General features: G+C 44.2%; 1 protein-coding gene across 1 annotated transcript in view; it reads left to right on the forward strand.

The window, feature by feature from the left end:
• Window positions 1-12,582, forward strand: part of LOC111235100 (integrin alpha-5-like) — a 34,149-nt gene that overhangs the window by 14,732 nt on the left and 6,835 nt on the right. Inside the window, exons 4-23 of the mRNA XM_022763422.1 lie at window positions 82-205; window positions 407-468; window positions 560-605; window positions 704-829; window positions 921-965; window positions 1,221-1,264; window positions 1,507-1,563; window positions 2,186-2,238; window positions 2,412-2,620; window positions 3,012-3,203; window positions 3,293-3,338; window positions 3,876-3,989; window positions 5,380-5,435; window positions 5,865-6,022; window positions 6,257-6,394; window positions 9,011-9,078; window positions 10,594-10,744; window positions 10,850-10,942; window positions 12,204-12,283; window positions 12,434-12,514. Coding sequence (XP_022619143.1) covers window positions 82-205; window positions 407-468; window positions 560-605; window positions 704-829; window positions 921-965; window positions 1,221-1,264; window positions 1,507-1,563; window positions 2,186-2,238; window positions 2,412-2,620; window positions 3,012-3,203; window positions 3,293-3,338; window positions 3,876-3,989; window positions 5,380-5,435; window positions 5,865-6,022; window positions 6,257-6,394; window positions 9,011-9,078; window positions 10,594-10,744; window positions 10,850-10,942; window positions 12,204-12,283; window positions 12,434-12,514 — 1,943 coding nt within the window. The remainder of the gene's footprint in view (window positions 1-81; window positions 206-406; window positions 469-559; window positions 606-703; window positions 830-920; window positions 966-1,220; window positions 1,265-1,506; window positions 1,564-2,185; window positions 2,239-2,411; window positions 2,621-3,011; window positions 3,204-3,292; window positions 3,339-3,875; window positions 3,990-5,379; window positions 5,436-5,864; window positions 6,023-6,256; window positions 6,395-9,010; window positions 9,079-10,593; window positions 10,745-10,849; window positions 10,943-12,203; window positions 12,284-12,433; window positions 12,515-12,582) is intronic.

The raw sequence follows: 12,582 nt of genomic DNA on the forward strand, positions 1-12,582 counted from the left end.
CCCCCCCCCCCCCCCCCCCCCCCCCCCCGACTTTCCTCCCCGCCAATCCCCATCTTTCTCCACCTCCTCTCTGTACCCCAGGCCTGCGCCCCTCTCTACTCTTGGCGGACTGAAAAAGACATCCCCCATTCTGACGCTACGGGAACCTGCTACCTCTCAGTCCACAATTTCACCAAATTTGTGGAGTATGCTCCCTGCCGCACAGGTAACCATCACCCCTCCTTAAATCTGACACCGACGTTGACATTGATCTTTTTTTCCTCATTCACATGTCTTGGATAGATGAGTGAAAATGTCTATATGCATGATTTTGACTGAATGTTATTTTGCTGATGCAGTGCAGTGCCTTGAAACCAGAAGTTCTGATTCTGGATCACATGACATACATTCATTTATGTGTTTTCAGAGATCAGTGAGGCGAGCGGACAGGGATACTGTCAGGGAGGATTCAGCGCCGACTTCACAACGGTAAAAATTATGCCCCTGTTAGTGAACCACAGATAAACTGGCACAATCTTTTCTTTTCTCCGCGTAGTAATTCGCTGTGTTTATCTTTCAGGATGGCAAAGTGGTATTGGGAGGGCCGGGCAGCTACTTCTGGCAAGGTATGTAGCAACCAAGTGAAAATCGGGAAACCCAAGCCTCAAAATGTCCTTTCAAGTCAATTGTCAACACCACATTTTTCTCTTTGGTGTTACTGTAGGTCAGGTGATCTCTGCAGCTACGGAGGACATCATCAAAGCGTACTACCCAGGCTATTTTATGCAGTCTGTGGAGGGCCAGATCCAGACCAAACAGGTCAAGGCTGAACATGATGACAGCTACCAAGGTAAGAGAGCAGCTCACTTATGATAAACACGTACCTTCATTTATTGGCCATACAAGCTGAAGATGATCTCTGTGCTCCTGTGCTTCTACAGGCTACTCCGTTGCTGTTGGGGAGTTCAGTGGTGATCAGGTAGAAGGTAAGTCCATAAAAAAGGTTATGTATCCACATGACCCTATTTAGGTGAAATGTACAGAAAGTAAAACAAGGGCAGTTACATAGCAATGCAAATATTACAAGTGAAGTGGACATAAACTGAAGTCAGCAACAATATTTTACATTATTATTGAACTGGAAATGTCATCAATACTGGAATTCTCTTATCCTCCTGCTGCGCTTGACCTGTGTATTCTCCCTCCTAAATCTTTACTTCATCTCTCTGTACACCTATTAGATTTTGCGGCTGGTGTCCCGAAAGGACTCATGCTTTATGGTTCGGTAAGAAAGCTTAATCATCACTCTTATTTTGGCTTTCAATTTGGTTCGTTTTAGAATGGGAGATCTGGGCTTTAGACTTGGGTCTGATACAGGAAAATAAAAGAAAAAAAAACATTCGTAGCTATATCGCCACAGTGGGAATTGTTTTTGCAGCGAATTCCATACCAGAGACTGTGCTTATATTAGAACCTATAAAAAAAAAAAAAAAAAGACGCTCACCATATGTTGCTGCTTTGTTGCAGGTGTCTATTCTGAATGGTACAGATCTGAAGAGCATGATTAACTACACTGGCGAGCAGGTGAGTCGGAGAACTGATCTTCACCCTCTGGAGAAAGCTCCTTCATGCTCCACCTCCCCTGTGTTTTCACTGCTCAGCTCCTCGTGAGAGCTCTTAATTTGTTGAGTCAGTGTAAGCAAAAAATAATTTCCTTTGTGCCGTTTTCCTTAATAGATTTTGGTCTTTTTCGTGGTTTTGCTGTAAAGCTCGGTTATTGGGGGAAAAGTGCAGTGGCAATTTCTGCAAATGGCTCTGGGAGCAGAAAAGCACCGGGCTTGTTTAAACAGCGATGATTGACTCAGCTGAATAAATAAAATCACAAGTGAATTTGTTTACGCTCTGGCAATTGACGCTGCTTTCTACTACGGCCGTGCTTTTTACAGTGAGGTTCATGACAGACAATTCAGTAAATGAGACAGCTGGAATAGACACAGCGCCCATCTGGGCCTAACCTGTAAAACCCATCAGGCCTTCATGTTTCCTTCAACTTCCTTTTACTCTAAGTAATCCAGAAAGCAAGTCTGAAGATTGCAGTAGCATGACTGTTTTGTATAATACCATTCTTCTTCACTCCTATGAAGTTAATGCCTTTTGACAATGAGATTTTCACTGGCCAAAGTCATGGAAACACTTTTGTTTACAGATGGGATCATATTTTGGCTACGCAGTGGCGACGACTGACATCAACAGTGATGGGTGAGTGTTCCCTCTCGGTCTTCCTCTGTGTCTGTCCGTCTTTCTTCCTAAATAATTAGCTGACAGAATCTAGATTGAATGCCACCAACAACTCATTACAGCTGGATCTTTGGGCGTCAATGTGTCTGAGCTTAAATGAGTTTCTGTGTGTGATCTTCCTCTCTTGTCTGCAGGATGGCTGACCTGCTGGTGGGAGCTCCCATGTTCATGGTCCGTGGCTCTGATGGGCGCCTGGAAGAGATGGGCCGGGTCTATGTTTACCTACAGCGTGGCCCCCTGCACCTGGATCTCCGCCTACCTCACCTCACAGGCACCGAGGCATTTGGGAGGTTCGGCAGCACCATTGCACCACTGGGAGATCTGAACCAGGATGGTTTCAATGGTAAGAATGGGGATTGTAGTAGGGGGACTGAAATAAATTTAGTTATCGTCATGATGCATTTGCTTCTACTTCTTATCATAAATGGCAATGAGTTATTTTCCCATTTCATCCTTTTGAAGATGTCGTTGGCTGAGTAGCCTACCTAGACAAACTGAAACTGACAGGAAGGAGGAAGGAAGTGGTCGGCATTATAATAAGAGCTATTTCCTATGTTACCCCACTTGCCTACTGTGGCTTCAGGTTAACTTGATTTTGCCAGATAAAATTGTTATTATTTTTCCACATTCTGCCAAAGATATCTCACCAAACATCTTAACATTCAATACATAAGGTAAATATATTTAATATATTAAAAAATCAAAGAATTTCCTGACCTTTTGCTCTTTGGCAGACGTGGCTGTCAGCTGTCCATTTGGGGGGGAGGACCGACAGGGACTGGTCTACATCTATAATGGGTACTCAGAAGGACTCAGGGAGAAGCCGTCTCAGGTGATCACTGGCCAGTGGGCGGCTGGGACTATTCCTGCCAGCTTTGGATTTGCCCTCAGAGGTGCTAAGGACCTGGATTTGAACGGATACCCAGGTGAGTGTGGCTAGAAGTATGGAATGACCAGCATCAAGTTTTAAAATTTTTTTTGTTCATTTTCTAATTCTCTTCTTTTGTTTCCTCAGATCTTATTGTTGGTGCCTTTGGTGTTAATAAAGCAGTTCTCTACAGGTATGTTGTTTTGAACATATACTCATTAAGTCTGTTTGTTTAAAGGAATAGTTTGACATTTTGGTAAATATGTTTATTTCCTTTCTTTGCTTTGACAGTTAGCTTAGTTTCGAATAAAGACTGGAAATGGGGGGGGGGTCTAGCTTGGCTCTGTCCAGAGACAAAATATTGACCTGCCAGCACTTATAGTATAGTATATATACTTTACTATTACAATTTACATATTACATCTTATAATATTATCTGTATAAAAACAGAGATGTAGTGATTATAAAAATACAGCTGGTTTATTTTACCTTTGGACAGAGCTAGTTGACTATTTCCCTCTCTTTCCGGTCTTTATGCTAAGCTAAGCTAACCTTTAACACCAGAAAGTTATGTGAGTGGTATCAATCTTCTCGTCTAACTCTCAGGAAGTGAATTATCATGTTTCCTAAAATGTCAAACTATTCCTATATGGCAGTTTATGACAAGAATAGCAGAAATTTACTCTTTGACGACTGAGGCTTCAATCCACATCCTTTTCGTTACCCACAGATCTCGCCCGATAGTTAACACCAGTGCCTCTCTTACAATTTACCCCACCATGATCAACCCCGAAGAGAAGAACTGCATGGTCACCAGTGGAAACACCAGCATCCCCGTTTCCTGGTGAGTGTTCAGCTTGTCCAGTACCACACCACTCTGTTTCCTTTGACACTGCTTCAGTGCTGCTCTGTTGGTATTTGTTTGACCCGACTGTAAAAAGATGGGCTTCCCCATTTCTCCCATACATAAACATTTTTATCTTGGCAGGAAGTTCTGATAAGGAATGACCTTTCCGTCAGCAGTCACGGTATTAATTTGCACCGAGCACTGCTCTTATCTGACCTATTTTCAGAACGTCTTTATATCACACTGTTTCTGTTGAGGAGCAGAGAAATAACATGCTGAATAGCAGCATTGTTAGCCACTTTTCTTCCTCCAAATGTGCACAGTGTTCGGTTCCAGAAAAGTGGAGAGGAAACAGACGACGGTTGCTCGCTGCTCAACATGGTTGACACTGTGCTCATGTGTCTGCCCCCCCCCTTTCCAGGTCCTGATCCATAAAGGAAACTCTTGTATACACATGTGTCTTGATTACGCTACGTTGCCTGGTGATGAGGACTTTTTTGGTGGGGGTGAAAGGAGAGCAGAGGGGATAATGGGGAAGCAGTGTGGGAGGGGAGGGGCTGGAAGGGTTTTTGCAGTTGCTTTGAATGAGATATTGTTTGGTGGTGGAACACAGCTGGGAAACATCAGGACACGTAGACTCGTGAGCGTGCGCACACAGCCGTGCAGAAACAGGCCGACACAGGAGAATATACACGAAGTTATTACTACTATTCGAAAGGACTCCTTGTATCCTCTGTGTCTTTCTGTCTCATTTTTCACTTCTCTTCCCTTTCCTGTGTTTTTTTTTTTTTTTCAACACACTCCTGGTTTTGCTTTCTCACTTCTTCTTCCAGTTTTTGCTCTGTGTGGGTTTACTTGTAAAAGGACTCAGGTTTTTTGGGGGTGGCAGACTTTTGGACAGTCTTGTGCGGCTGATGTCATGGGAGAGATCTACAGGCTTATATAGACAGCCATTGACTGGTCAGCGCTGAAACCTGAGTCGTTGCCCAATTTCACCCTTCTTAACTCTGCTATTTCTTTATGTGTGTGTGTGTGTGTGTGTGTGTGTGTGTGTGTGTGTGTGTGTGTGTGTGTGGGGTGGGTTGGGGGTGGAAATGGGAGAGGCACCGATTTATCAGCCCGGCTGGCAAAAGCAGTCAGATGCCAGTATGTCTCCGAGCAATTGGCATTTTTTTCATAGTATTCATTGTATTCCCATTACGCCCCATGCCTTGTAATGTGAACCATGTAAGGAGCTGACACGAGAAAAGTGGAGCATGAGAGAAAGTGAGAGAACAAGTGAGGGCAAGTGAGGTGTCTTGTGTTCGTACAGTATATTTATACTGACTCTCTGCCATAAATGAATATGCTTCCCTCATCATGTCCTCGTCCCCTCTGTCCAAAACAGTGTCAACCTGAGTTTCTGCATATCTGCTGATGGCAAGCACCTTCCAGGCATCCTAGGTGAGCCAATTTTCCACATTTGCACTTTACTACAAGTGAGGAAACTATCAAATAGCAACCACTGGTAATGTTTTAAATCCATAACAGTCTGTAGGTTAAAGTGTTTTGGCAGGTGATGAAGTGCTTTGGATTTTCTTATGACAAAAAGGGGAGTACACGATGCCAAATATCCTCTGTGATCCATCTTTAATGATCAAACCTCCTCTATGCTCAATCCCTTTCCCTATCAACCCTGAGTTATTATCTCTAATTACTTCTTCCTTGATATAGAAACGTCCCCTGTGCCATTATATTTAAGTTACATTGACTACATTGTGTGTGTGCTTCATAGTATTTATGGAGGTCTTTTTTTTTAAAGCTGTCATTACACAAGTCGCGAACATTCATCACGCCATGAATGCTCATTTGTGTGTGCGTTATGTGTTCCAGATTTCCAGGTGGAGTTGCAGCTTGATAGTCACAAGCACAAGCAGAAAGGTGCAGTGAAGAGGGCTCTGTTCTTGGATTCCCAGCAGCCCTTGTTGCAGCGGAGCGTGCGGGTTCGCCATGGCGAGCGCGTGTGCAACCACACAAAGATCTACCTAAGGGTATGCCCCCTCTCTCACTAATAATGTCATTATACATCCTGTGACCGAGCCATTTTAACGGCCGTAGTAAAATAAACCTGCTGAAAACGTGAAGAAAAGCAGGTACTGCATCAGTCGCTATAGTTTATTTTCAGATTTTATGTAGTCCTGGGACATTTTTGCACAACAGATTCTCACTTTTTTTGAGCAACTTGCATCTTATGAAAACGCTGGTATGTGTGTGTTTGACTGCAGGATGAGAAGGACTTCAGGGATAAACTCTCCTCCATTTATGTGGCCTTGAACTTCAGTCTGGATCCAAAAGCTGCAGCCGACTCCCGCGGCCTCCGACCCATCCTCAACTATCAGACCACCAACGTAATTGAGCAGAAGGTACGTTGATGTGTGCTACATCTCCTATCCATCAGGGTTTAACTAACCCTGGAGTTAACTACAGAACTTGCATCAATACACAGCGGAGCGGTGTTCCCTAATAATGTACATGCGGTTCTTTGATTGCTTAGACTCATGCTCTCTGAGCTGATGATAAGAATATCCTCCACATTGAGTAATCATTCTTCATATCACTGGCCAGCTACTCACCGGCTCTCTCCTCTTCCTGATGAAAGAGCGAGTCTGTTTTTTCTAATGTAAATTCTAAACTACTCTGCTGGGACGAGGTCCAGAGTGTCTGGAAAGCGGTTTTCAAAATGAAATTGTGAGGCATATGTACAGTGGAGTGTTTCCCTATTGCCAGCAGGAATAGCTCTCAGCCTGCTTGGCTGTGTAACAGTAACATAGGTGAGTTATTCCAGAGCTGCAGACACACACACACACACCATGGTTGGTAGATATTTCAGGGTGGGGCACAGCCGGGCTATTTGCCCATCTGGTCGAAATCTTACGGCATTTAGCCAGTTTTCCTTTGGCAGTGAGTGGAGCTGGCTCAACATGTGGGCATCGTTTCAGCTGTGGCACAGCGTGCACCATATGTGAGTTCAGCAACAGCCACCGGCTAAGAGCGTTTGGGGAGGGGCAGTTTTATCTCCCTCCCTTTCTCCATTTGTTTCTATCTTTTTCCTGTTGGATCAGGACTGAACCCTGTCATTGATGTCCTGCCTCCATATCAAAGCTGCTGGGCCTCCAACAGATGTGGTCTTTTGCTGAACCAAGACCTTGAGATGAGCCTGAGCTAAAATATCAACCTTAAACCTGAAAAAGCCCCTTTTTGCCAAAAACCCAAAGAGGGCAAACTTGATCTGGTGTGTGTGTGTGTGTGTGTGTGTGTGTGTGTGTGTGTGTGTGTGTGTGTGTGTGTGTGTGTGTGTGTGTGTGTGTGTGTGTGTGTGTGTTAGTGTGTGTAAAATAAGAGTGGGAGTAGTGTCAGGCTGCCAACATATTTCATTAATCTTGCTTTAGACTGTGTGAACGTAACAGTGCATAAACATTGAAGGCTGTCTGCTACACCACAGCCTTGGCCTTGATCAGACACATGATGCCCTATTGATTTGCACATATGCTTTGAGAATATGTGGCCGGCCATGTAACATTTCATTGACTCTGCCAAGTTCTTACTCTCTTCAAGCTGCAGTGAGAACGAGAGATGGTTGATGTGCTCGACGCAGTCTCACCCTCTCTCAACTTTAACTTATTCCACATGTTTCTATGAAGAGTTATGGCACTATGATGGTCTGTTAATTACCATCATTCCCAGATCCTGTACCAGGAGATACATTTGTGTAAAACCAGAAAGGATCCCGGTTGTTGTCACCTTTTCTTTCTTTCTTTTTTTTTTTTTTTTACAACTTGGAAATGGCTGAAACCGGGCATCAATGCACCCATTGTTCTTAAAATAATAACATCTGACCAAATGAGTGTGACATTGATTAATGGGGAAACTCATTTTGCCAAGTTAGCATTTTGATTTCCCTGCATGATGCTTGCTCTCATTATGTCACATGTTTATGTCAATGTTGTTGTTCAACTTTTGCGACGGGCCTACGAATGTCGTTCTCCTGCCCTGCGCACACGTACAGGCCAGGGTGCACATGTGGCCAACTTAGCATGGTGGTTACCATGGTGTCCATAATTAGAACCCCTGGATGGTGTAATGACAAGCGGGGGAGCTCGGCTCTCTCTAATCACCTCCTCCGTTTCTATTCATTACGCTCACCGTCATGAGCATCATCACACTGTCATAGTCACAGCGGGATGCAATTTAGCAATCCGCAGGGCTTTCCCTGCTGCGGCTCCGCCACACGTTCAGCGGTCGTCCACTTATCCAGTAGTGTTTCTGTTTCTTTCTTGTCTTTCGCTACACTGCAAATCCCTGAACCCCCCCCCTGCTTTTCAGGTCAACAGAGATATCCTGTGTCTCAGAAAGTTCCTCTAGGATGCAGGCTTTCCCCTTTTCCATATGATCATATACTGCTGCGGTTAGCTGGGTGGCGTAGCATGTGGTGAAAGCGCGGTTTGCCACAAAGCGCTGTGATGTGGGGCGCTGGTGGGAGCTGGCAGCCCTTTTTGCTCAGCTCCACAGGAGTATGTCCTCTAGCTCTGGGTTGGACCCCGTTCATCATTTCCTCCTCTTACGTCGCATACATAAAGTGTGTTTGTGTGCGCCGGGACAGCTGGTTTGGGGGGGGGGTAGTGTGTGTGTGTCTGCGCCTGTCATGACCTCACTCATTGTCCCTCTAAGCCATAGTATTGTGTGTGTGTGTGTGTGTGTGTGTTGTTAACCGTCTGATGTGCGGTGATGATGTCTTGTAAATAAGGGGGACTGCAGCCCAGGTGTGTGTGTTGGGTGGTTGTCGGGAGGCAGGGGTGGAATGTATTAGTCATACCACATGTCGCATCTTGCTACACACATCCTGTTGTCTCCTTTAAACGGATATCTGATTTAGACTGTGTGCTTAATTCTCTTCACATGTACAAGAAGTGTGTTTTTAGTCTGAACTTACTGTGTGCTCATCATTAAAACCTTTATCACCTCCTATGTGCATCTTTCAGGCTCAGATTCTGCTGGACTGCGGAGAGGACAATATCTGTGTTCCTGATTTGAAGCTGGCAGTCCACGGGTGAGTCTGTTCATTTCCTTATGCGTGTCTGAAAACCCCAGAGCATATGAATTTCAGGAAACATATTCAAATGCGATGGATAATACATGGTGAACTGTGAACAGGGTAGCAGACAGTGAACTCTTCACCTCTTCTATTCAAATGGGACCTTGGATTTGAGTGCTGAAGCATAAATACAGCTGTTTTTGTTGTTCCGCTGCTTTGTTTCGTTTAGCATACCAGAGAGCGGCTGCTAATAGCCGCACAGTGTTGCAGTGTTGTAGGTGTATACCGCCCTTCTGAAAACAGGAAAGCAGCTCTGCTCCACAGGTGCTACGACAAAACAGTTATGGGGAAAAAGACAGGAGAGATGAAAGGGATCTGTTGTGTGCCAGAGTCCCGGGCCTCGCCTGCCTCTGAAGCCATCAGGAGCACCCTGCCTGCCACACTTTGATTCAAGAAATCTGTTAGCATTTTTCTCAAAAATAACAACCTCCCTGATACTCCCTTCCCTGCTCTGTCATTTTGATTTCACATTCCTATATTTATCTACCATCTGCCTCCATTTTTTTTGTTGTTTTTTTTTTTTCAATGTATGGCTGATCCATCACATATGGAATAACCTGCTGGGAGTGCAGGGTTAGCGCTAAGCTCCATCCAAGTGCAACTGCAGAAATTGACCTGCAGAATGTGAGATTAGTGCAATTAAAATAATAGCTTGACATTTTTTTTGTCTGCTCTGTAGCAAATTATTTAAGCCTAATAGCAGTTAGAGGGTCTGACGGGATGGGCATGATTTAGTGGAATTTCAGGAAAAAAAAGGTCTCCATCATTCCTGCAATGTTGTTTCTTCTCTTCCATTGCCAAAGCACATAACCTGTTAGACCAAGGGTCCCTCCGGGAAGCTTTAAGGTTTTGCGGTGTTTCTAATTTTGAGCCTTTGTTTGGTTTAAAAAGTGCGATGCCAGTTAGAATCAGACCACGGTCGACTGTCAGGCCGACAGGAGGATCAGCTTCAGAAATCTTCCCTCTCTTCACTCCTCCTGCTTTGCTTTATGAGAGGGGGCTGTAATTAAAAGCGTCTGTGTGGCCCTCCATATGGAATTTCTCATTGTTCTTAGCTGTGGGGAGAGAGAGGTGGAGGGAGCAAGGAAAGAGGAGGTGTTTTACAGTCCTACGCTCTGTTGTACAGCACGTATGACTTTATTACCACATCGGAAAAGTTTTCATTTAATGGGAGGAAGGGGGGGGGGGGGGTTCAGTGAGATGAATCTATTAGATTCCCTCTGCTCTGAAGAAAAATAGATATGCCAAGCGCAAAGGCTGAAAATGTATTAGATTCATTAAAGCAACAACAATTTATTGCCCACTCTACTGCCAGCAAACAGGAACAATGAATGTCATTGTTTACTCAGAATACAAAACCCTAACATAACACAACTTTATTCCTACTCATTTGTCTAAACAGCCGTGACACCATTTAACCTGACAACTGACCCTATTAGTAATCGGTTGTTTCTTTGGTTGGGTCCTCAGGGACAGGAAGGAGGTCTACCTGGGTGATGACAACTCGCTGACCTTGACTTTTAACGCCAAGAATGAGGGAGAGGGAGGGGCGTACGAAGCGGAGCTGTATGTGGTGCTGCCCCCTGAAGCTGACTACAGCGGTATTGCCCGCAATAATGAGGTGAGTACAACTGCAAACACAGTGAAAACTTACAACTTCCAGGAACATATATGTATCTTGGGACTCTTTACTGGGATTTGACTGATTTGTCCTCTTGGTTCCCAGAGCCTGACGCAGCTGACCTGCAGCTATGAGACAGAGAACCAGACTCGATACCTCAGCTGTGATTTGGGCAACCCGATGAAGTCTGGAACCAGTGTAAGAACACTACTGTCTTTTGGTTGTTTTTAAGGGTTATAGTTTACGGCACTGCGTCTCAAGTGTATTTTAATAGTAGTAGGCAGGTGACACCATGTCATGGTTTCCTGCTCTTTGTTGGAAAAAAAGTTGTATGCCATCCTCCGGTTGGCTGTGAACAGCACAGGAAATGTCAGTATGTGTCAGGAAATGTTGTGATAGGAAGTACAGAGTCCATCTGTGCCCTCAGCTCCCTGCTGGGCAGAGTTCCCCTTTTGAATGACAGTCATAAGCTGGCATGTTTTTAATGGGTCTGTGAAGGATGACTCTCAACTACGTGTTATACGTACGAGATATAGACTTCTCCACTTTAAAGGTCCCATATTGTATAAAGTGAGATTTCCATGTCTTTTGATTCTAAAGCAGGTGTAGATTCTATATTAATACTGTGAAAGTATCAAAGCGCTCAGTCCCCAGAGAAATGCACACAGCCTGTATTCACAAACTGAGCCTTCAAACAAGCCGTCAGGACTTGTAACAGTAACTTTGTGAGCCAGCCATTCCCCAAGCCCAGCCCACCTGGACCCACCATCCAACCTTGCGGGATTTGGTTTCTCTAAGTGTTTAGCCAATCAGAAGAGAGGCTCAGAGGCTCTCTTCTGATTGGCTGACCGACATGTTGTTGCTAGAGCTCTAGAGAGAAGCCTGAGAGAGGAGATTTAAAACTATATTGAGATGGTTTTTGATGCTTTAAATCACAAATATATCTTCTCATGGATATCAACACTTCAAATACACCACAGGAAAAGTGTAAAATATGGGACCTTTAAAAACAGATTGTTGTCATGTGTTATCTCTGAAGCTCTTTGATTGTATTATAGATAAAACGGTAGAAGTAGAGAGACTTAATATGGCAGTGATTTACTGGAAAGTGAAAGAGAAAACAAAATATTATTGTGCACTTCTGGAACGCACACACATACAGTATACTCTCTCATTCACCGTGTAATAAAAATTACTGTGCACAATCCCTCAGATAACAGTATCTGTACTGAATGTGCATGCAAACTCTGTGGGAAAACAATTGGATCTGAAATTATAATAACAACACAGCAAGTAGAGCGTACAAACCTCATGTAGACATCCAGTAGTTTTCGTTAATGCAAAGTCTGTTACCTGCTTCTGTTACTTGTTAGGTTGCAATGGAAAATATTATTGATTGAGATCTAATTTTCTACATAATGATGATGATGATTAATACGTCTGATCTTCGTCTATGCAGCTGTGGGCAGGACTGCGCTTCACGGTGCCACGGCTGAAGGACACACACAAAACTGTGCAGTTTGACCTGCAGATCCGCAGGTACGACAAACATTTATGTGAACACACCAATGAGAAACGAAGGGTTAATAGAACTTGACTGGATTCTGATCCAGCAGCACTGGCGTCCTCAGCTCTTGAATGATGTGATCTAATCAGAATCTTTTTCTCTTCCTGTCTCTGTTTCCACAGTAAAAATGAGAATAACTCCCACAGTGAGGTTGTGCCCTACAAGCTGGAGGTAGTCGTTCAGGCTGATGTCATTCTGCAAGGGTGAGCCGAGTATTAGGATTTCCTCATTCGAACTTTAGTAACTTCATTAAGTCTCCAGTGACTCCATA

Source organism: Seriola dumerili, unplaced genomic scaffold (genome assembly GCF_002260705.1).
Source record: "Seriola dumerili isolate Sdu_G_001 unplaced genomic scaffold, Sdu_1.0 BDQW01000468.1, whole genome shotgun sequence".
NCBI lineage: Eukaryota > Metazoa > Chordata > Actinopteri > Carangiformes > Carangidae > Seriola > Seriola dumerili.